Source organism: Lampris incognitus, chromosome 18 (assembly GCF_029633865.1).
Source record: "Lampris incognitus isolate fLamInc1 chromosome 18, fLamInc1.hap2, whole genome shotgun sequence".
NCBI classification, from domain to species: domain Eukaryota; kingdom Metazoa; phylum Chordata; class Actinopteri; order Lampriformes; family Lampridae; genus Lampris; species Lampris incognitus.
The window spans coordinates 28,831,859-28,857,120 of NC_079228.1; the positions used below are offsets into that span (position 1 = coordinate 28,831,859).

At 43.0% G+C, this 25,262-nt stretch overlaps 2 protein-coding genes across 3 annotated transcripts; both read right to left on the reverse strand.

The window, feature by feature from the left end:
- Positions 1 to 9,028, reverse strand: LOC130128665 (ictacalcin-like). The gene is made up of 3 exons (XM_056298341.1): positions 8,872 to 9,028; positions 647 to 795; positions 1 to 333 (listed from the first exon to the last, which is right to left on the reverse strand). Exons 1-3 carry the CDS (start codon positions 9,011 to 9,013, stop codon positions 196 to 198), a joined length of 429 nt encoding a protein of 142 aa, XP_056154316.1. The 5' UTR covers positions 9,014 to 9,028; the 3' UTR covers positions 1 to 195.
- An 8,321-nt stretch (positions 9,029 to 17,349) lies between these two features.
- LOC130128666 (protein S100-A4-like) lies at positions 17,350 to 21,081 on the reverse strand. 2 transcript variants are annotated; one of them, XM_056298343.1, is made up of 3 exons: positions 20,930 to 21,081; positions 18,707 to 18,852; positions 17,350 to 17,692 (listed from the first exon to the last, which is right to left on the reverse strand). In XM_056298343.1, the coding sequence occupies exons 2-3, from the start codon at positions 18,845 to 18,847 to the stop codon at positions 17,549 to 17,551; spliced, it is 285 nt and encodes a 94-aa protein (XP_056154318.1). In that variant the 5' UTR covers positions 18,848 to 18,852; positions 20,930 to 21,081; the 3' UTR covers positions 17,350 to 17,548. The 2 variants fall into 2 exon arrangements, with proteins under 2 accessions (XP_056154318.1, XP_056154317.1); XM_056298342.1 differs by having other exon boundaries at positions 18,707 to 18,855.
- Between the last annotated feature and the right edge of the window lie 4,181 nt (positions 21,082 to 25,262).

Consider the following 25,262-nt stretch of genomic DNA (forward strand, 5'->3'; position numbering starts at 1 on the left):
AAAGACAATTCAATGTTTATTGAATAAGACGGATGTCCAAGGTATGCCACAGAATCGAACCCCAGCGATGCACTATCTCAAGCAGAGACAGCAGTTTCCCCTCTCAGGGAACTTCCTATGCTAACCACAGGGTGGCACTGGTGCCCTATCTGTTGCTCTCCTGCCGTTCTTGCCCCCCTGCACATTGGCGATGCACTACTGCCCGAATTTTGGATCGCACAAGATAGTGAGGGCAGTAATCATTGTGACGTACTCCGCGAAGTCCACGGTGTTGTCTTGGTTCGTGTCCAGCGCCTTCATGAATTGTTCCACGGCTTCCGGGTCACCAGCGTTCTGTTAAAGTGAGGGGTGCCATTCAAATGGGTAAGCACATGACATCTGTTTGTTCTAATTTATTTAAACAGAAATCACAAGCACACATTTATATACAGTTCTTGAAAGCAATTATTTAGATTATAGTTGACTGCGTTCTAGTTTACTATTGTAACCGGTTATTTTCTTGCCCGGTGCGGGATTCGATACGTGATGTACTGCACCACAAGGCGACATCACTAACCGCTCGGCTAAAGGGTCAGACCCGTTAGCTAGAGGTTAACGTGTCTTATTAGTAGTTTACAGTAGTTTTGGGAAATCCAGTGTCACTCACCTCAAAATTCAGTAACTTTTCTTCTTTAAGCAGCTTTTTCATCTCTGACTTGGTCAGGGTGTGTTTGTCACCTTCATCCTTGGAGTACTTGTAGAAGGTGGACGCGAGGAGTTCCATGGCTTTCAGTATCCCAGACGACATGATGGCTTCTGGTTTGGAGAGAGGGGGTATGGAACAAGTCGAAAAGGAAAATTTACTCCGGGGCTGCTAGTGATATGAATGCCATTGCATTGGAAAACTGTTTACACTTGAGATGTCTTTATGCGCGCTCAATAATCCAGGTAAGGAAATCACAGAAAGTTGAATCAAGACTGAAGAGGTCACTTAGATGAGTGACGAAACGTTTTCCTCAATAAGCGTTGTGTCCGGATGAACTGATTAAACTTTCTGTGATCACTTGTTAAGATGTGAGTGATGATTACTATACTGTCCACTGGGACATACATGATCTCAGTCCACGACCCATGTAAGTAGTTTGAAGCAGACTTTTTTGGAGAATTACACAAACGGGCACTATTAAGGCAACACTTTCTTCTCCAGATAATTCAGTCTGAGAGAGGTATGGAAGCAGGTTGGAGCCTGTACAACCCCCCTGGTAATTTCCTCACCTTCTATTGCAGTATACTGTAACGTGCATGGATAAGTAGACGCGTTGGTCCTTGACTAACGGGTCGGACCCTTTAGTCGACTGGTTAACGTTGTCGCTTGCGGAGCGGGAGATACGGGTTTGTTTACAGTTTGCTTAATCTCTAAGGATATGGCACATGGAGAAAACTGCGGTTCCAAGGAGATTATAGACACAGACAGAACAGGCACATACACAATATCATTGGTAGTGCTTTTCTGGATCTCAGACTACGTTGAACTTGAAGAAATTAAGAACACGACTGGGTGATGAAAGCCAGATGTGCAATGCAAAACAGGATAAAAGGATATTCTTTTTTTGAAATTTCCCCTCCTCTTTTCCTCCCCAGTTGTACTTGGCCAATTACCCCACTTTTCCGAGCCGTCCCGGTCGCTGCTCCACCCCCTCTGCCAATCCGGGGAGGGCTGCAGACTACCACATGCTTCCTCCGATACACGTGGAGTCGCCAGACACCTCTTTTCACCTGATAGTGAGGAGTTTCGCCAGGGGGACGTAGCGCGTGGGAGGATCACGCTACGTCCCCCAACGGGCGCCCCGATCGGCCAGAGGAGGCGCTAGTGCAGCGACCAGGACAGATACCCACAGCCGGCTTCCCACCCGCGCACACGGCCACTTGTTTCTGTAGGGACGCCCGAACAAGCCGGAGGTAACATGGGGATTCGAACTGCCGATCCCCGTGTTGGTAGGCAATAGAATAGACCACCACGCCACCCGGATGCCCGATAGAAGGACATTGTAAGTTACAGTTAGCCGAAAGATTGGTACAAAAGCCATCTGACAATATTTCTGTCTCCCAAGTAGCGATGCGTTTTCAAATAAATGGGGGGATAAACTATGACAATCTCAATGAAGTTGTTAGATTAAGATTTTGTTTCCTCTAACAGGCCTCATTTTATAAATACCTGGAATGTTACTGTTTATTATTGCACTTGGTTGGTAATTAATGTATATGGCGCTTTGCTACATGGCGTGTAAACTCTATGATGGTAAAGAGGGAATGCTCCCACTCACTAACAAACTATTACACACATACTGCTGCTGTACATTTTATTTACTACCTCTTATTTAGTTTTTATCGAGAATTCCAGATTTTATTTGTTTTTTTTGTTTTTTTTGTTTTTACATTTTTGGTTATGATTTCTTGTCGCGCTATCTCGGGATCTTGGTGGGTTGAGGTGGGGGGGGGGTTAATAGTTTTTGTTGAATGTGAGAAATATTTAAATAAAGTGTGGCAAACAAAGACATCATTTTCATATAACTGACTTCCATGTCCAATTTTGGACGTCAAAATTCATATCGGCTCAAAAGGTGAGTTAACTCGATTATGATTTTGACAAAGGTGGATAAATTGAATTCACGAGTTAAATCCTTAAGCCCACAATTTATTAAAAACCTCAGAGATTCCAGTTATTTTCTGTAATGTTGGCAAATATAACAACCAACAACAACAACAACAACAACAACAACAACAACAACGTTTAAATTGTCTGCTAACCTGGGTTGATTTGTTGGGATCGAAGAAGAAGGAAGTGCGAAAGTGAGGCTTGGAGTCAGAGAGAGGGTAACTGACAATCTTGACGGACAGTAGAAAGTAACTGATGTTTTATACACACCTGTGTCCCTCCCTTCATCTCACTCCTCCCTCTTAATTCCCTCGCCTTCGTCACTTGTCTAGGCAAAACAATACACCTGTAATTTGAATGCATGCACCTATACAAACAGAGTGCATCACCCTTACTAAGGAATTGTAAGGTTGCTGAACCTGATGTAAACCAAGCCTGTTGCATTCTTTCTCCCAAGGGATTTTTGCCATCAGCTGACATGATATGGATATCAGGATGGCTTATGTACGGTCTTTAATATTTCTGTAAAACACATTTTGCATCCATCCATCCATTATCCAAACCCCTCATCCTGCTCTCAGGGTCACGGGGGTGCTGGAGCCTAACAAAAACAAGGTGTGTTACATTTGTGAATGCTTTCACCACAGAACCCTCTTCCACTACCTGACACACTGTAGCATTGCTCTGTGATAGACCTACTGTAACAGTGCAGGCCTGCTCGCTATTTGCCAACACTAACATGTGATGGATCAATTTTCTGTCAATAAGGTGAACAGGGGTCCATTGTTCATAGCAAACTTTTGCTGCTACTTCGATGAATAACATTAGCTGCAAATTATTGAGCTGTTGCTTCTTAGAGACCGGCAATTATATTTATACCCTATGAAAGATTGAATCACATAAAAGACTGAATGTTGGGCACATGTTCTTACAGACTGCAATCTTGGCGTGACCCAACATGCAGCCTCAGATAAAAGAAAAAAGGGTGGTGTCACTTCTTGGAATGCACTTGTTGCCTGCTCAGCCTAATGTGGGAATCGCTGGCAATTTCTCAGTTGGGCCTCCAGCTTCACCTAATGTTTGTATTACATGCTATGCACCAAAGCTGTGTTTTGTTAAATGTTTGCCTCAGATCAAGTTCAACTTGTATTTGCTGCAGCCTGGTTGGTGTATGGAGGGTGGGGCAGGCAAGACACTCTCTACACCAGTGGTGCCCAACCCTGCTCCTGGAGAGCTACTCTCCTGCCGGTTTTCATTCCAACGCTGGTTTAACACATCTGATTCTATTAATGAAGGTCTCGGCCAGTAGGCAGTTAGTAGAATCAGGAGTGTTAAATTAGGGCTGGAGTGAAAAACGGCAGGATGGTAGCTCGCCAGGAGCAGGGTTGGGCACCACTGCTCTACAACACCGCCACGTTGACTTCTGAGAGCTTTATTGGTTGGCCTGAAGGACATATAATAATAACTGTAGAATTATTAATTTACAGTTTTGAAAGTTTATAGGCCTCTGTAAATCTAACCAAGGCAATGTGAGTTTAATTATTCCATCCTATATGTCAAAGGAAGCAAACATGGCGAGACCCCAGTTAATACTCAAAGAATTCATTTACAAAAGCATGCTTCTGAAAAAACTGCTAGTGCATTCACAATACATCACTTAGTTTTGGATGATGCTCTCCCCCCCCCCCTCAAGTTTATCTATTAGATTTTGAACAACACACAAATGCAAAAAAAAAGTTACTTTTCAAGTTTCAATATTGTGTCAAGTATAACACACATTGAGAGAAACAGAACATGTATGTAGAACAGAATACGAATACTTGAACAATGCAGTAGGTGAAGACATAGCTAACGTCAAAAGAAAACAAAAATAGACAAAAAACACACACATTGGTCACTGAATAAAAATTAAAGATAAATACAGAATTCACACGATAGAAACAAAAATGACCCAACATTCCATACCCATCAAAAGTACATTACAGTGGTTACAAATATTCAATTAAAGCTGTTACTCCGGAATTGACCAAACACCAAACCCTCAAAATGTGCAAAAAAAAGGACACCATGGTTTATTAAATTTGGCAAGAGAACCATTTATAGAACACCTAATCTTTTCTATTTTAACGAAGTACAAAATGTCCTTGATCCATGAGGAATGAGAGGGGGATGCAGGGGATGTCCACATCAGTAAAATCCGACATCTGGCTAATAAGGTAACAAATGCTAAAAGTCTGCCTTATATTTTGGAAGTACCAGATTGGGAGGTAGTACTCCAAACAATGCTGTGATTGCTGTTGGTTCAAATCGAGTCCTAATACAATCTGAAACTGAGTTAAAGATTTCTCGCCAATATGTGTATAAGGAAGGGCATGACCAAAACATATGAATGTGGGTAGTGCAGGCTTGGCGACACCTATCAAACGTAGAGTTAACATCATTATAAATCCTAGAAAGCCTGACTTTTGTGAAGTGTGTACGGTGAAGGGTTTTGCATTGGGTCTGACCATGTTTAACGCAAAGAGATGAGGAGGGAACCTGATGCAGAATGGCATCCCACAACGTCTCTCAGATTTTGATTTGATTTGATTGACTTTATTGTCCACCTCAGTGGAAATTTGTCTTTAGCTTCTCCCAAGGTACAGCAAAAGTACATACACTACACATGGCACAACATACCATTAAAAACATACAAAATATACAACATACAATGGTGTAAATAGTCTGATAGCAGCAAGTGGTTGTATAAATAATACCAGAGAGCAAATCTTATAAAATAACAAGTGTTCCCTGATGCAGTCATTCTGTGTCCACTGCCTGTATGGCATTGGGAATAAAATACTTCTTGTATATGTTCCGGCTGGCCCTTGGGACCCTGAATTGACAGCCAGACAGGAACAGCTCAAACTCTGAGTGTTCTGGGTGTGAGGTATCTCCAGTTACATATTTAGCCTTCCTGTGTACAGCACTGTCAAATATAGTGTAAAGTTGTTTTTGTGACTTGCAAATCACCTTCTCTGCAATGTTAACAATTTTGGAGAGCTTGTTTTTGCTCTTTACACTCAAGTTGCTGTACCAAGCTGTTATGCTAAATGATAAAATGCTTTCAACCAGGCTCCTGTATGGCATTTCAAATATGTGTTGGCTAACGCCAAAGCTCCTCCACTTCCTGAGTAAAAACAATTGCTGATTGGCACTCTTAAAAATGCTCTCTGTGTTCTCGTTAAAAGTTAGGGTCTGATCAATAATTATGCCCAAGTATTAAAATGTTCTACTTCTACAGACTGGTTATTGGGTGTGACAGGGAGGATGTTACTGGTTAAACTAGTTTTGTTTGTATTATAAGGCCCTTTTGTTTTGACCACATTCATTTCCAGTTTACTTGCCTGACTTCATTCCTGCAGTATTGTGACCTGGCTAAAGTAACCCTCCTCATGTATGGCATTGTCTTTCAGGAGAAGACCAACAGGGGCCATATCATCAGCATATTTGAACAGCTTGACATTAATGCTGTAAACAGTATTTCATTTGTGTGAATGGAAAACAGCAGTGATGACAGCACACAGCCTTGTGGCTCCCCCAGTGTTTAAAACAAGCTCGTCTGAGTAGACCCTGTTCATCAAAACTCTGAGGGCGGTCACTTAGAAAGATTCTCATTCAATGAATTAGACCACCATTCACATTCACCTTAAAAAGTGATCCCCGCCCCCTAAATAAAGCCATTCAGGGGCACAGTACTTTAGCGTATTAGACGCCAGGTCTGGTTACTGGAACATAAAACTCAGCGAAGAGTCATCCATGCTAACCACATTTAACACTGTCTATGGCAGATACAGGTTCAAGAGACTCCTGTTCGGAATCATATCTGCACAAGATGAGTTCCAGAGATGGATGGACGAGGCCTATGAAGGACTCCACAATGTCGCCGCCATTAGCGATGACATCATTGTATATGGCCGCACCAAAGAGGAGCATGATGCCAGACTGCGGGCCATGCTGCAGAGAACCAAAGAGAAAGGAATAAAATTGAACAAAGACAAGAGCATCATCTGTGTGCCCAAGGTGAGCTATTTTCGACACATACTGACACGAGAGGGCGTCCGGCCTGACCCCAACAAAGTCAAAGCAATCAAAGAAATGCCCCCACTGCAGAGCAAGGCGGAGCTAGACACAATATTGGGCATGATCACTTACCTGTCTAAGTTTGCCCCCAGACACTCGGAGGCAACAGCCCTGCTCCAAGAACTGTTGAAAGAGAGCAGTGAGTTTGTATGGGACTCGAACCAGGATACTGCATTCCAGCAAGTGAAAAGCCTCTTAACACAAGAGCCCGGTCCCGTACTAGCCTACACTGACCCCACTAAGGATGTGAAGCTGCAGGTGGATGCCTCCTAACATGGTTTAGGAGCAGTCGTGCTGCATCAAAGGCATGGAATGAGACGGAAGTCAACTATGCTCAGATCGAAAAGGAGCTGTACGCCGTGCTCTTTGGATGCAAACAATTCCACCAATACCTGTATGGACATCAGGTGACCATTGAGTCAGATCACAAGCCGCTTGAGTCAATCATGTGAAAGCCCTTGGCATCTGCACCGCCGTGGCTTCAGCACATGATACTACAGTTGCAAAGTTACAGCGTCAACATTGTTCACAAGCCCAGAAAGCAAATACCAGCCGTGGACACGCTGTCTAGGGAGCCGATTGAGTACAGTGACAACTCCCTGAGTGAAGGCATGGATTCCCAAATACACACAGTGATCAGCAGTGCTCTGGTGAGCGACCGGAAAATGGCAGAAATCAGGTCTGCCACAGCCAAGGATGAGCAACTCTCAGCCTTGAGCCAGGTTATCCAATCAGGGTGGCCTGAGACAGTCAAACAATGTTCTGCTGTCGCTGAATATTGAAATCACAGGGATGAATGATGACAGATGGCATTCTGTTAAAAGGAGAAAAAAAATCATTGTGCCAAAATCACTCAGAGCAGACATGCTTGCGTGCAAACACACAGGCCATCTTGGCATGGAGAAGTGTAAGCAGGATGGGAGGGAGATTCTATTCTGGCCAGGGATGGGTAAACAAATAGAGACACTAGTTGGATCTTGTAGCATTTGCCTAGAGCGACGCCACTCCGTCCCCAAAGAGCCAATGCTGCCACACTCCATTCCTGAATGACGTTGGCAGGTCATAGCCACCGACCTGTTCAAATGAAACAACACTGACTATATAGTTGCAGTTGACTATTATAGGAGGTACTTTGAGGTAGAGAAAATCGCAAGCCTCACCTCCCCAACTGTCATCCGGAAACTGAAGGCCATGCTTGTAAGATTTGGAATACCCCAGTCTGTAGTGAGTGATAATAATAATAATAATAATAATAACAATAAACTTTATTTGTATAGCACCTTTCATACATAAAATGCAGCTCAAAGTGCTTTACATTAAAAACAAGGGAAACAATAAAACTCAACAACAATACAGATAAAATTGTCAGCACATTTCCATCTCTATCCTTGATCGCCCTCACTTGTTGCACATCCTTTGCAGCTTAGTCCCTCTGTCTAGCCAATCGGTACAAGTCCTTTTCTCCTTTCTTAGTGTCTAACCTGTCATACAACTCACCATATGCCTTTTCCTTTGCCTTTGCCACCTCTCTTTGCCTTACACTGTGTCTCCTTGTACTCCTGTCTACTTTCTTCATCTCTCTGACTATCCCACTTCTTTGCCAACCTCTTCCTCTGTATAATTTGCTGTACTTCCTCATTCCACCACCAAGTCTCCTTGTCTTCCTTCCTCTGTCTTGATGACGCACCAAGTGCCTTCCTAGCTGTCTCCCTCACTATTTCTGCAAGCCAAGGATAATGCTCCTTGCTACAGCTCACAGGATTTTAAGAGCTTTGCACCGGCATGGGACTTTGAGCATGTCACAAGCAGCCCCCTGTACCCACAGAGCAACGGGTTGGCTGAGAAGACAGTGCAAACAGCCAAAGCCCTCATGGGCAAAGTACACACACAGAGGTCAGACCCGTACCTCAGCTTATTGGAATACAGGAACACACCAGTGGATGGACTCAACTCCCCACCACAGATGTTAATGAGCAGAGCCTTACGCTCAGTCCTTCCAACCACTGCAAAACAGCTACAACCAGAACTCGCTTGTCCCAGTGCAGTCCATGGCAGGAGAGAACTGTGCCAAAAACGACAAAAACAGTATTATGACAGAAATGTCAAAATGCTACCTGCACTGCCGACAGGAGCCACAGTCCGAGTCCAACAGCCAACTGGAACGTGGAAACCCGCTTCAGTTGTCGGACTAGCTGAGACCCAAAGATCTTCATCATCACAGATGAAGGTCAAGCGCTTCGACGCAATCGACGACATCTTCTACAGACCAACGAATGTGATGCAGATCAGGAAGTTAACACCCACGACCAACAGGTGGAGCCCCAGACAACTGAGTCTAAGACTGTAAGCAAAGTGTGTCAGGTTTCCCAAGAGTGTTACCACAACACGTCACTACCAGGTCAGGACGTGTGGTTAAGCCAAAAGTTATCTTTGACCTGTGACTGTTTGAAATCAACCTAAAAAAAAAGAAAAAGAAAAGCAGAAAGGTTGATACTGTGTTGCAAAAAAAAATGTTGAAAATGTGAATTAATAATGCACTGAAATATGTGTGTAACCTATTTTTCTGGACTTAGCCTGTTAGTGATTTTAAGTTCCTGTTATAAGCTGTTGCCACAGTATATGCCTTGAGCTCTTATTTTGAAGGCTGAAGAGAGAGCGGAAGTGCTGTACGCAGTGATGTTGCTGTGGAGTTCTGTTGGGGGAAGAATCCAAATAAAGTGGTCCTCGTGTGAAAGTGGAACCTCCGTATTTGTTATTTTATCGTTTCATACAGTATAGGCGACATCTACAAACCCTCTGCCACCAATGTAACCGGTTATTATCTTGCCCGGTGCGGGATTCGATACGGAGTGTACTGCAACCACAAGGCGACATCACTAACCGCTCCTTTAGCCGAGCTGGTCTGACAGAGGGACTAAGCTGCAAAGGATGTGCAACAAGTGAGGGCGATCAAGGATAGAGATGGAAATGTGCTGACAAGCAAGGAGAGTGTGCTGAGAAGGTGGAAGGAATACTTTGAGGGGCAGATGAATGAAGAAAATGAGAGAGAGAGAGAAGATTGGATGCTGTAGGGATAGTGAATCAGGAAGTGCAGTGGATTAGCGAGGAGGAAGTGAGGGCAGCTATGAAGAGGATGAAGAGTGGAAAGGCAGTTGGTCCTGATGACATACCTGTGGAGGCATGGAGATGTTTAGGAGAGATGGCAGTGGGGTTTTTAACGAGATTGTTTAACACAATCTTGGAAAGTGAGAGGATGCCTGAGGAGTGGAGAAGCATACTGGTACCAATTTTCAAGAACAAGGGTGATGTGCAAAACTGTAGCAACTACAGAGGTATAAAGTTAATCAGCCACAGCATGAAGATATGGGAAAGAGTAATAGAAGCTAGGTAAAGAGGAGAGATGATGATTAGCGAGCAGCAGTATGGTTTCATGCCAGGAAAGAGCTTTGAGAATGTTGATGGAGAAGTATAGAGAAGGCCAGGAGGAGTTACATTGTGTCTTTGTGGATTTAGAGAAAGCATATGACAGGGTACTGAGAGAGGAGGTGAGGTACTGTATGAGGAAGTCGGGAGTTGCAGAGAAGTATGTAGGAGTGGTGCAGGATATGTATGAGGGAAGTGTGACTGGTGAGGTGTTGGGTTGGAATGACAGATGGGTTCAAGGTGGAGGTGGGATTACATCAAGGATCGGCTCTGAGCCCTTTCTTGTTTGCAATGATGATGGACAGGTTAACGGACAAGATCAGGCAGGAGTCTCCATGGATGATGAAGTTCGCAGAGGACATTGTGATCTGTAGCGAGAGTAGGGAGCAGGTTGAGGAGAGCCTAGAGAAGTGGAGGTATGCACTGGAGAGAAGAGGAATGAAAGTCAGTCGGAGCAAGACGGAATACCTATGCATGAATGAGAGGGAGGACAGTGGAATGGTGAGGATGCAAGGGGTAGAGGTGACGAAGGCATATGAGTTTAAATACTTGGGGTCGACCGTTCAAAGTAACGGGGAGTGCAGGAGAGAGGTGAAGAAGAGAGTGCAGGCAAGGTGGAGTGGGTGCAGAAGAGTATCAGAAGTGATTTGCGACAGAACGGTACCAGCAAGAGTTAAAGGGAAGGTTTACAAGATTGTTGTGAGACCAGCTATGTTGTATGGTTTGGAGACAGTGGCACTGACGAAAAGACCAGGAGGCGGAGCTGGAGGTGGCAGAGTTGAAGATGCTAAGATTTTCACTGGGAGTGACGGAGAAGGACAGGATTAGGAACGAGTATATTAGAGGGACCGCTCAAGTTGGACGGTTTGGAGACAAAGCAAGAGAGACAAGATTGCGATGGTTTGGACGTGTGTGGAGGAGAGATGCTGGGTATATTGGGAGAAGGATGCTGAATATGGAGCTGCCAGGGGAGAGGAAAAGAGGAAGGCCAGAGAGGAGGTTTATGGATGTGGTGAGGGAAGACATGCAGGTGGCTGGTGTGACAGAGGGAGATGCAGAGGACAGGAAGAAATGGAAATGGATGATCCGCTGTGGTGACCCCTAACGGGAGCAGCCAAAAGTAGTGGTAGTTATGTTACAAGCTACGAAGTAACCATCCATCCATTTTCCAAACCGCTTATCCTGCTCTCAGGGATGCCCGAGCCTATCCCAGCAGTCATTGGGCAGCAGGTGGAGAGACACCCTGGACAGGCCGCCAGACTATCACACAGGGCCAACACACACACACACACACACACACACACACACACACACACACACACACACACACACACACACACACACACACACACACACACACACACACACACACACACAGACAATTTAATATGGCCGATTCATCTGACCTGCCCCCGGAGGAAACCCACAAAGACACAGGGAGAACATGCGCACTCCACACAGGATGACCCGGGACGACTCACAACAAGGTTGGACAACCCCGGGGCTCGAACCCAGGACCTTCTTGCTGGGAGGCGACCGCGCTAACCACTGCACCACCATGCCACCCCCTCTTCTGTATATATGTTGTTTATATTTTCTGCCTCTGTATTTTGTGCTGCACTTAGTCACTTTGTAACTTTGTTTTAAAAAGAGCTATATAAATAAATTATTACTTGCTTACTTACATTTGTGAATGGTTTCACCATAAAATGCTTGTTTACTACTTCACACACTGACACCACTCATTAGTTGAGGTGTAGCGTTGTTCTGTGTCTTTTAGTCATATTCTTTTGGCATGCATTGGTTGTTTGGTACCTCTCCCAACTTGTTTCTTGGAATCATGAAGCATCAATTAAATCAGAAATCAGTCCTTTGATCTATGAACAGTTTGTGACATCAGTGCATTTAGTCACAAGTTGGTCTTTAGGCCTTTGTGTTAACTGGCTTCACAATCTGACGAAGCAACTTTTGGTGGCCTTTCGTGTGACGCATTAGAACGATTTGAAATATACGAGAGGGATCAAAGATCAAGCATGTCTTTATTAGCCCTGATGAGCAATTGTATGGCCAGCAGTAACCACATAACCATCAGACAATCAAATAGACAATTAATAACAATATAAAAATCACATTGAGTTATTTAAAAGTCCAATAGCAGCTGGGACAAATGAGTTAGTTCTGCATGTCTTTTCCCCTATCTTTCCCATGTCAGTGTAATCCATACTTGTTTCATATATGAAGTTCTCACCTGTCTTGTCATGTCAGTTCCTGCCCCTCAGGTAACCCCCCCCCCCGTGTAGCCCATACCTGTTCCACATTCCCTGATTAACTACAGCTCATATACTCCCATGGTTTCCCTGTTCCCTTGCTGGATTGTGCCATTGTATTAAGTACTTGTTTGTTCAGCCAGTGTATATGTGTTCTGCTATTGTGTTTCAGAACATCTGCCTTTTTCTGACTACGATGTTGCCTGCCGTCTCAGACTCTAGCTTTTTGTCTGCCTTTGAGTCCATAACCCCTGCCTGACAGTATGAATTGTCAGCACTGACAATGGTACTGTCAGTGGTGATGGTATGGTATGATTAATGTTATATATGTGGTACAAACAAAAAATGTTTGATTCTGAAACCAAGAAATAATACACAGTTAATGATTTCATGAACTGCAACACTGCTTTTGTTTATTGCCTTTTATTTGTCCCTTTACATGCACTTGAGACACATTTGAGACTGCCTTGCTGAGCACAAAGATGCCATCTGAACCCATAATCGTGATTACCCAATAGCCAGAGTTGTTATGGCGTTCCATAATAGCAATGAATCTCTTGAGGACAGAAGGTATTGAGTCTGTGAAACCTGTAACCAGGAGTGGTAACAGAATCCAGAGACTAAACCACAGAGAAACCTCTTGGATTCATTGTCTGAATGCCTTGAATTGCCTGGGTCTAACTGAGGATATTGATTTCACTTGTTTCTTATGGTTTTGTTAACCGACGTCTTTTCTCAATTAAATTTTGGTTAACATTTTGCCAATGTTATCTTTTGTTTAGCATCCATTTGTTTTTCATTATTATCATTTATTTTTCAGTATATCTTTTTATTGTGTTTTCAGGTGTAATTTTCATTATTGCTATACTTTAATTTTCTCTTGTTAAGTACCATGTGACCAACTGGCCTCTTATTTAGTGTTTGTATAAATGAGCAAGGGTTTATTTTTATGATTATGCCCTGACAAAGATTAGCTTTGTGGTTGAAACATGTTGGCAAATTTTTATTGATATAGCCACTAACAATTAAGGCGTTTTTATATATATTTTTTCCATTCATTTGTGATTCATTTTTGTGAATGCCTGGAACGATATTTTTAGCTCTTTCGCAGAAAGATTAGTATGTGGGGAGAGAATTGCTTCTTATATGTTTAGTGACATGGTGACAAATTGTCAACATAGTGGAAAATGACTCCACAACAGAATACAATTAGAAGCTCATCACACTTGAAGAGTGTTTTCTTAGTGTCATTTAGTTCCACTCCTGAATGACATTAGTTGCATTTAACCTGTGGGAAATGTGCCGTTCAAATAAACCCAGGTAAGGAGTGAAACACGTTGTTTTTCTCCAAATTTTTGCCTAAGTTATATACTGTGCTCACCCGGCACTTGTCATGAAACGGGAAGCTAAAAGTTACACTGCCAATATGATCTTGGCAGCATCCTGATGCTAAAATCACATTTTACAGAGGAATGAAACATTATTGGACATTGCTTGGTCAGCAGCTTAGGTTACTCTAATGGAAAATATAGAGGAATTGGGGAAAACAGACAATTCTTGTGATGGTTCATGTGATTTCTCTTTATCTGTAATACAATTCTTTAACACAAAACTGGCCTACAGTAGTTAAAATGTCTGTGCCTGGGAATTTTAATTGACACTTCAGAACTGTGAATGATGTTTTTTGGAATAGCTGGTTTGTTCCTGGTGTAGAGCAAATTGCCCCAGCAATTTTGTGCAATTTCTCTCACTGTTTTTTTCCTTCATTATTTCCTTCACTGTTGTCCAGTTACTTCTAATTGTTTGCCAGTTATTTCCTACTTTTTTTTCCATCCCAACCCTGACACACACACACACACACACACACACACACACACACACACACACACACACACACACACACACACACACACACACACGTCATTAAATTTGAAGCATTATTGGCCTGTCCTGTTAATGTCAGCACATGTGTAATCGCCACTCACTGCATTGGTCCGTCCACTGTAGCTGCATTTGGCCAGCAGTTGCCTGAAGTTTTGACTCCTTTCAATCGTGTCTCCTCGATTCGGTTGCACCTCTCACTGCCAGAACTAGGCGACTAAAGAGGCCCTCACCCTGGTTTATTAATGAGACGTGCTCTTAAGTGGGCCTACTGGAGACTGGAACATAAATGGCAACAATCAAAATTGCAAGTTTTCTTATCTATCTTGACATGACTGTTTATTGAAATACAAGCATGCTTTAACTGCTGCAAAAGCAGTGTATCTATCTCGCTTATTCAATATTAATAAATGTAATTGCAGCCATTCTATGTGCTTTTATTTGAAATACTTGCCTTTATTTTGACATTCTCAAAACCAGAAGTAGTGCCCGTTAATTCCGGAAACTTCACACAAGGTCTGAGGCGCCTGTAGTAGTACTGTAACCTTGCTAGTTCGTTTTTGTTTTTGGTCACTCTATGCTTTGTAGTTTTTCACTACAGTTACATATGAAAAAGTGCATGTAAGATTGAAGAAAAGTTTATGTTCAAGCATCGTATTTGGACTGAGAAGATTGCCTCGGAGGAATATCCAAGATAACTCTGCCATTGGTTGAGAAGCAGGCTAAAGTGGTTAGTATTAGCTTATGTTTTCTTTATCTGTATTAGCTGCAGTGCTAAGCAGTGCTATTTTCCTAACGATTGTACAAGCTGATGTTGTTTTTTCTTTGTCTGTCTGCACTTTTAGTTCTATGGTGTAAAGAAAAAATCAGTAAAAAGAACTGGAGTCTTGCATCCAATCAATGGATGGCATAATAAACGTTATCTCAGATTTCTCTTTGACACTAGTTAAATTTACTAAAAAACAGCTGTCTATTAGCTGCTCACCATTCATTGCCCATGAGTTTCTAGACTTTTTCTGCAATAAGGTTGATGAGATCATAAACAAAATTAGTTCTTCAGCTCCAGCTACTACTGCAGATCCTGCCTTACCAAATTCATATTTATACAATGAGTCACTGATAGTCCCTGTTTTTACATTTTTGATACTATCTCTCGTGATACTTTGACTATCCAAAGGAGTTGAATCAAGTGCTTTGAGTGCTTTGAGTGGCTGTTGCAGCTAGAAAACGCTATAAAAAATGCAACTTGATTGATTGAGTGATACTTTAATTAAGCTCATGTCAGCTTCTAAACCAACTACTTGACCCTTTACCAGCAAAACTTTTTAAAGACCTCTGGCCTTTCCTGGGACCTACAATGCTGGACATTGGAATTTATCACTTACTACTGGCACTGTTCCAAGCAGTTTTAAGACAGCTGTGGTCAAACCTCTATTTAAGAAACTGCACCTCAATCCATGTTCTCTTAATAACTATTGACCAGTCTCTAATCTTCAATTCTTTTCTCAAGTACTAGAGAGGGTATGTTTAACAACATGAGGGTATGTGTATCAACAACTTTCCACCCATATAGAAGAAATCTATCTAAATAAACCTTTTCAATCAGCTTTTAGGGCCTGTCACTCCACTGAAACTGCTCTGACCAGAGTAGTGAACACTCTTCTACTTGCTATGAACTCTGAGTCCACCTCTGTACTTCTACTACTGGACCTCAGTGCAGCCTTTGATACCATTGATCATTGTATGTTATTAGACAGAATAAATTGTAATTTTGGTGTCTCTGGCTTAGCTCTCTCTTGGCTTAAGTCCTACTTATCTGGAAGAACAAAGCGTGTCGGCTATAATAACATTACATCAAAATTCTCTGATGTTAAATATGGCATACCACAGGGCTAGATTCTTGGCCCTTTACTTTTCTCTCTTTACATTTCACCTCTTGGCAAATTATATGCAGTCGTGGGATAGATTTCCATTGCTATGCAGATGATACTCAGCTGTATGTGCCTATCAGGCCTGCTTGGCTGCTGAGAAAAATTGGATGTCTCTGCTTTTAAATTCAGATAAAACTGAGATGCTGGTCATTGGCCCTGCTAGATACAGATACCAATTTGATCAAGTAACAATAACAATTGACAACTCTGTGATTTCACAAAGTGTGGCATCCCAAAATCTTGGTTTTACATTTGATCCCAGCCTTTCCTTTGATAAGCACATTGAAGAAATCACCAAGACTGCCTTTTTTCCCCCACTTACACAACATAGCCAAAATTCGGTCTTTCCTTTCCATGGCTGATGCAGAGACTCTAATACATGCATTTGTTTCATCCAGACTTGATTACTGTAATGTTCTGTTTTCATGTCTGCCATGTGCTAGTACTAAAAGACTTCGGGTGGTTCAAAATGCTGCAGCTACAATCCTAACTAAAACTAGAAAATTTAACCATATTACACCAATTCTTGCCTCCTTCATTGGGTTCCTATCCATGTTATATCAGACTTCAAGGTGTTTCTGCTGACTTATAAAATCCTATATGGGCTTGCCCCATCATACCTGTCTGATCTTCTTAAACTACATTCCATTTTGAGCTCTCCGCCCTCAAAATACAGGGCTCCTGTGTGTACCCAAAGTTAAAAAGTAGTCAGCTGGTGGCAGGGCCTTTTCCTATCGGGCCCGTTCTTATGGAATAACCTGTCGGCTGCCGTCAGACAATCAGAGTCTGTTGAGTCCTTTAATCCAAACTTAAAACTTGTCTTTTTGCCTTAACCCCCATTAGTTGCCTTTAAACACTTCATGACATTTATTGCATGGCAGGTCGGTTTCTGTCTCAATGAATTTACCAAGCACTCTTCTGATGAACTGATGAACTGATTCAACTTTCTCAGAACCAAGCAAAAGCCAAACAATTCCTATGTTTGTCAAATAAGCGTGGTCACAAGCATAACACGGTAAATCCAGTAAGTAAACAGCAGCCCCCCCCACCCCCAATAACACAACGACACACAAACCGCACTAATCAAGGGTAACGAGATACATAATGTTTATTATTACATTTTGTCTTCAGTCATTCTACAGATTCACTATTGTTGATGTGATATCATAGAGAGAAAGTGAGACTATCTTTTAAAAAAATGTATGTTCGTGCCTCTAAACAAAAGTGAATATGTCCTCCTTGGGATCATGAAGGCAGCTTCCTGTGTTGGTCACAGTGGTGCTTGTGCTCTATTTCTTGCTAGTAAAGAATTCGTTGCACAAGACAGTGAGGCAGGAAACCATGATGACGTACTCCTTGAAGTCCACGCTGTTGTCTTTGTTTGAGTCCAGGTCGGCAAAGATTTTGTCCACTGCCGCCTTGTCGTTGGTTTTCTGTGAAGGTGATGGGTGCCGATCAAATGGGTTATGACATGATGTATGACAAAATGTGGGCTCCAAACATGGCAATCCAAATAGTCAGTTTGTTCGTGTGTTGTGCCATCTTATTATTGACTTATTACACATTAATAAATGAGTTAATGAAGTAAATTTGAACAACCTGTAAAACCATTGTAAAGTATGCATTGTTGTAAAGTGGTACTGATTATTTATTTGTTTAGTTTCAGTAGTATTACATATTATTACTGCTTTTTTCCACCCCCCTTTTTCTCCCAATTGTACTTGGCCAATTACCCCACTCTTCCGAGCCATCCTGATCACTGCTCCACCCCCTCTGCCGACCCGGGGAGGGTTGCAGACTACCACATGTCTCCTCCGATACATGTGGAGTCGCCAGCCGCCTCTTTTCACCCGACAGGGAGGAGTTTCGCCAAGGGGACGTAGTGCGTGGGAGGATCACGCTATTCCCCCCAGTGGCCCCTCCCCCCCGCACAGGTGCCCCGACCGACCAGAGGAGGCGCTAGTGCAGCGACCAGGACACATACCCACATCCGGCTTCCCGCCCGCAGACACGGCCAATTGTGTCTGTAGGGACACCCGACCAAGCTGGAGGTAAAATGGGGATTCGAACCGGTGATCCTCTGTGGCTAGACAATGGAATAGACCACCACACTACCCGTACACCCCTGAGTACTACATTTTAGTTTAAGGTTATATCATCAATCAATCAAGTTGCATCATATGACATTGCAGGTTTCAGGCCAGACTAAATGGAGGGCTTTTCCTCGATGATTAAACAGGAAGGAATTTTGGTTGGACACCATGACAATGGGAAGCACAACAGGCTGTAATGGATCACAAACATCTCTCTGTTTCAGAAGCAGTCACTGACCCTCTCCACACATGAAGTCAGGCACATTGGACTGGTTAAAGTATGGGTACTTATAAATACACATACTACTGCAAATCAGCTGTAATGTATTTTTTAGCAACATAGTTGTCACTCACCCCAAGCATCTCTCCCAGTTCATTACGAAGTAGATCTTTCAGCTCTGACTTGGACAGGGTGTATTTGTCACCCTCAGCCCCAGAGTACTTGTAGAAGGTCTTGATGAGGAGATCCATGGCTTGCTGTACCCCAGACGGCATGGTGGCTTCTGGTTTGAAGAGAGAGAGAGAGAGAGAGAGAGAGAGAGAGAGAGAGAGAGAGAGAGAGAGAGAGAGAGAGAGAGAGAGAGAGAGAGAGAGAGAGAGAGAGAGAGAAGGGTATGGAATAAGTCGAAAAAGAAAATTTACCCCAGGGCTGCTAGTGAGATGACTGCCATTGCAGCTGGAAAACAATTTTTCAATTTCATGGCGTGCTCAGATGTGAGCAATTGGGACCATACTGTCTGTCTCATGCAGAATCAGAAAATTTGTTGGATCACAAGGGGAGGATACTTTCATCTTGGGCTGCCACAACTCACAGTTGGTGACTGCTTACTTTGACAGCATGGGTGGATTACCAAACGGGCCTACTGGGCCCAGGCCCAAGGGCCTAAGGACTCGGGCCTCTAAGCCAGAGCCTCTGTGTGAATTCGTTGTTATTAACGTTGCATCTCTTGCTGCATAGTCAAAAAGCTTAGCCATTGATGTCAGTAACAGAGTAACAGATTCCCAAAAGTCCTACTGAAAAACTGAAGGAAAATGGAGGTAAAGGTATGTCTTAATTAACATGCTGTTGGTGTTAATTGTGTGTATGTGCAGTGCTAAAAAAGTGGAGCTCAGGGACTGCAGGGAAGAAATGTTGTCTTTTTTTCCCCACCTGCTAATCACCACCTTTACTGGATGGGACAGTTGAAATTAAAAGAGGGTTTGGGAGGGGGGGGGTAACATGCAGCAAATATCCTGCAAAGGGGTTAGATAGAACGACGCTGAAATTCAGGGGCGTGAAGGTAACAGAAATAATCACACATCTAAAATATTGCAGCCACTGGCTGGAAAAGTTGGCAGTTCAACAGCTTCATAGGATTATCTTGGATTTGAGCGCGTTGCTCAAGAGCTGGTTGAGAGTTGAGGGTACTGCTGGTTTCAAACTTATCTGGCAAATTGAGGCGGAGGCATTTCAATCCTCCAAGCTCAAGACTTCTGTTGACTTAGTCAGGTCAGGTCAGGTCAAGTCATGTCAAGTCAAGTTTATTTGTACAGCCCAAATTCACAACGTGGTTCTGAAGGGCTTAGTGTGCGTTGGTCTGTTGTTTCCCGCATGCAAAACGAATTATTTATGACGACGACTAATTGCTTAAACCATCTGGAGCATGCGATTTTGTGGTAACTTAAAAGAACAGGTCACAAAAGAACAGTCTTTGTAACTGAAAAGAGAAAAAAAATTGATTGATTTATTCTGTTCCAGCAATATTCAACAGTAGCCCAGCAACGGCGAGCAGCTGTTAACATGGTTGCTTTTGACTTTAGCAGTGTTTCCTGTATTTTTTTTTCTTCCCGTGGAGCTGTTTACAAAAATAAACCAGAGTTTCCATCCGTTTAATTGGTCTCATTCCCCTCCCCCCCCCCGGTAAGTCACCGAGACTCTCTCAGTGAATTACATGGACAGCCACCGTTAAGGCGACAGCTCCTTCTCTCCAGATAATAGGTGAGGAAGCACGGTGAAAGCCTGAACAATCCCCCTGGTGATATGATCGTCTCCGATAGCACGTCTTGTTTATAGTATACCTTGAATACCTGCTTTTATTGCCATTCACTGCATGCACCCATGACAGACAGCTAGGATGAATCCTGACTTACATGGTTTGCCCCCCCCCCCATCCCCCCCTCCCCCCTCTCTCTCTCTGGGTGTGGCCCATAGAGAAAAATGTGGTGCCAGAGAGCTTTCAGACAGGAAAAAGAAGGAGCGGGCACACAAAATATTGTTGGGCTGTGCTTTTCTTAATCCCCGGCTACATTCAAATCGAAGAATTTGATTGGCTGATCACGGCCAACATGCTAAAAAGATATGCCCGGTTACGGTTGCAGGCCTCCTCTTCCCATAACTGACATCCATTTAAAGCCACAAATTAATAACATCAAAATGCATGTATTTATTTAGGGGTGGATGGGTTGAATATACACGAGTTTATCCTCAGCTACACCCATGCTTAGAAACAACTAAAACCGGGGAGGTTTTGGCACCATTCTGTAAATTCAGTAAATGTCACAACAAATACAAAAACATAGTTTAGGTTTTCTACTCACCAAGGCTGATGTGTTGGGATTTAAGGAGAAGTGAGAGTAAAAGTGAGGCTTGAAGTCAATCAGTGAGAGAGAGTGACGGACAAGACTAACAGAGAAGAGGATATAATGGACGTTTTATACTTCACCAGGAACTTTATCCCTCCCCTCTATCATGCTCCTTCATCCCAAAACACTCCTCCCCCTCACTTCCCTCCCTTTCATCATGGTTGTCACTGGTAAACAACAAAAGTATACTTTGAATGAACAGACAGGATGCACAGCATTAAGGGATTTTAAGATCGGTGAAGACGATATAATCACACTGTTATTTTATTTTTCCGCGGCAACAAGGCTCAGGATGTATGTCAGGGGGGGTGATTTTGGTCCCTGTTACATTTGATATCGGAGTGTTTTACAACCTAATGAAAATAAGCTGTGTAAGATTGTTGTCTTTGGAGGGCAGACAGCTAAGTGGATGGACTTTAATAATTTTGCACAGACTCGAGCTAATACAAATTCTTATATAATATTCTTGGACGACTATATCTGGATTTGTGATCACAAGCCGGGGTCTCCGAAATGGAAAGAGCAACTTCACTGGCAGTAAACAGCATGGTGATTTTCAGGGAAACTTCGATGATATTCAGTGATTTTGCAAGCCGAAGTTCACCTTAGCATTGTAAAGGGCTCCAGCCACTGCTCTCACCTCCAGACTTATGTGACCCCCCCCCACACACACACACACTCTCTCTCTCTCTCACACACACACACACACACACACACGCACGCACACATGCACACACATACGCATGCACACACGCACACACACACCCATGCACACACATATACACACATACAAAGACAGATACACAGATATGATAGCAACTGCAGGGTAGCACAGTTTGTGGCTGGGGTTTGTCCCTGTATTTCATTTACAGGACATTAATCAGGCAGTGTTTGAGCTCATGAGCTAAACGTGTATTCCTCATTGCAGCCAAGTCCTACATTCAACAGAGGAGTGCAGTGAACAGGGGGACCAGCCTTTACAAGCCCCTGCGTGGACCTGTGGACCTCTCAATTGGGTGCCAGTCAAATGGCAAGCAAATTACCCCATGGGGGTCATTAGGGAGTCCAATTACATTACATTTTACTCATAAAGCAAGGTCTTCTTAGATATTTTTATGTTAGGGTGTCCAGCCTGTGAGACTACGAAATACCTTGGTGTCATCTATTACACTGAAGTTGATCAGAAGATAGTTTGATCTTTAAATTTAATTTATTTGGTGTTTATCTTATACTCACTGTATTTGGTTTTTTTTTTTACCAATTAACAGTCTTATTATTAACTCATTCTCTATACCCACGCAGTCCATATCAGTGTGTGAAGACCTTCTGAGAGGTGCAAGGCAGGTAGAAATACTGGTTAGCTTGCAAGAGCCCACACACACATTGACTTACAGCTGCCTTACAGCTTACTAACGTACAAATTAAAGTCTCTGATTACACTTACACAAGTGCCTTTGTGATTTCGGAGGAAACAGGTGTGGACAGGGGGAACATGCGAACTCCTGGGATTGAACTCCTGTCCTTGCTGTGATGCACAGGTGCTATTTTTTTTTTGATTTTGAGATAATTAATTGATTCCCATATGGAACATTTTCTCTGCATTTAACCCATCCTAGCTGTGTAGCTAGGAGCAGTGGCAGCCGCCGTGCAGCACCTGGAGACCAACTCCAGTTCTTCTTTCCATTGCCTTGGTCAGGGTCACAGACAGGAGTATTAACCATAACTTGCATGTTTCTTTTGATGGTGGGGGAAACGGGAGCACCTGGAGAAACCCCACCGCAGACACGGGGAGAAAATGCAAACTCCATACAGAGGACAATCTGGGATGATCCCAAGGTTGAACAACCCCAGGGTTCGAACCCAGGACCTTCTTGCTGTGAGGCGACAGCGCTAACCACTGGGCCACCATGCTGCACAAATCACTAATCACTAAGCCACCAAGAAATTTCATGTCTTTGTATGAATTCATGACCTTTTTCTTCTACTGTGCATCTCGTTTGCTTTGTCTTCGTCACACTATAGCAAGTTTTGCAGCACTCGTTAGAAAATGTGCTATAAATACGGTTTGCTGTTATCCCAGTTAATGCTCCAACATTGTCTTGCTGAAAGGTACAGAGGTATGTTGTCCTGCACACTCTGAAAGGCCCATTGCATCACATGGCACAAAGTGTCCATTTGGAGACTCCAAATGTGCTTGATGGAAATCCTTTCTTTGCATACCTACAGCAAAGACAATGTAAAATGCTTATATTTTGGCACTATATACAGTGGTGCTTGAAAGTTTGCAAACCCTTCAGAATTTTCTATATTTCTGCATAAATGTGACTTAAAACTTCATCAGGTTGTCACACAAGTCCTAAAAGTAGATAAAGAGAACCCAATTAAACAAATGAGACTAAAATATTATACTTGGTCATTTATTTATTGAGGAAAATTATCCAATATTACAAATCTGTGAGTGGCAAAAGTATATGAACCTCTGGGACTAGCAGTTAATGTGAAGGTGAAATTAGAGCCAGGTGTTTTCAATCAATGGGATGACAATCAGGTGTGAGTGGGCGCCCTGTTTTATTTAAAGAACAGGGATCTATCAAGGTCTGGTCTTCACAGCACATGTTTGTGGAAGTGTGTCATGGCAAGAACAGAGGAGATTTCTGAGGACCTCAGAAAAAGCGTTGTTGATGCTCATCAGGCTGGAAAAGGTTACAAAACCATCTCTAAAGAGTTTAGACTCCACCAATCCACAGTCAGACAGATTGTGTACAAATGGAGGAAATTCAAGACCATTGTTACCCTCCCCAGGGGTGGTCGACCATCAAAGATCACTCCCAAGAGCAAGGCGTGTAATAGTCGGCCAGGTCACAAAGGAACCCAAGGTAACTTCTAAGCAACTAAAGGCCTCTCTCACATTGACTAATGTTAATGTTCATGAGTCCACCATCAGCAGAACACTGAACAACAATGGTGTGCATGGCAGCGTTGCAAGGAGAAAGCCACTGGCCCCCAAAAAGAACATTGCTGCCCGTCTGTAGTTTGCTAAAGATCACGCGGACAAGCCAGAAGGCTACTGGAAAAAAATTTTGTGGACAGATGAGACCAAAATAGAACTTTTTGGTTTAAATGAGAAGCGTTATGCTTGGAGAAAGGAAAATGCTGCATTCCAGCATAACCTTATCCCATCTGTGAGACAAGGTGGTGGTAGTATCATGGTTTGGGCCTGTTTTGCTGCATCTAGGTCAGGACAGCTTGCCATCATTGATGGAACAATGAACTCTGAATTATACCTGAGAATTCTTAAGGAAAATGTCAGGCCATCTGTCCGTGAACTGAATCTCAAGAGAACATGGGTCATGCAGCAAGACAACTACCCTAAGCACAGAAGTTGTTCTACCAAGGAATGGTTAAAGAATAATAAAGTTAATGTTCTGGAATGGTCAAGTCAAAGTCCTGACCGTAGTCCAGTTGAAATGATGTGGACGGACCTGAAGCAAGCAGTTCGTGTGAGGAAACCCACTAACAGCCCAGAGTTGAAGCTGTTCTGTACAGAGGAATGGGCTAAAATTCCTCCAAGCCGATGTGCAGGACTGATCAACAGTTGCCAGAAGCGTTTAGTTGCAGTTATTGCTGCACGCGGGGGGGGGGGGGGGCGTCCACACCAGATACTGAAAGCAAAGCTTCACATACTATTGCCGCTCACAGATATGTAACATTGGATCATTTTCCTCAATAGATAAATGACCAAGTATAATATTTTTGCCTCGTTTGTTTAATTGGGTTCTCTTTATCTCCTTTTAGGACTTGTGTGACAATCTGATGATGTTTTAGGTCACATTTAAACAGAAATATAGACAATTCTAAAGGGTTCACAAACTTTCAAGCACCACTGTAGTTACATTTGAAGAGGTGACCGGTAAGCTTTTGGGCACTATCTCCACTGAGGCCATAAGCTTAAAGACACAAAGCCGTATCAATGATTTCTGTTTTTAGCAAAGATCAAATCTAATAGAGTTTCTGCTACTCCATTTCAGTAGCAGCTGAAAATTGGAACTTCAGCGACAAACCACGAAGGGTTACCTTTCTGGAGAGGCCGTGATTATGCACACATTTAGAAGCGTTACAGAGCTGCAGCCATTTTAGATTGTCATCCCCAGCCTCGGGCTCAGACATCAAGGGGCATCTAAACGGTTAAACGGAGAGATGGTCTTAATTAGTGAGGATTGTGGGGTTATATGGGTCCACTTTTGCTCCTGGTATTTTTTTTCCTTTTTTTATTTTGTTGGTCGTTGTT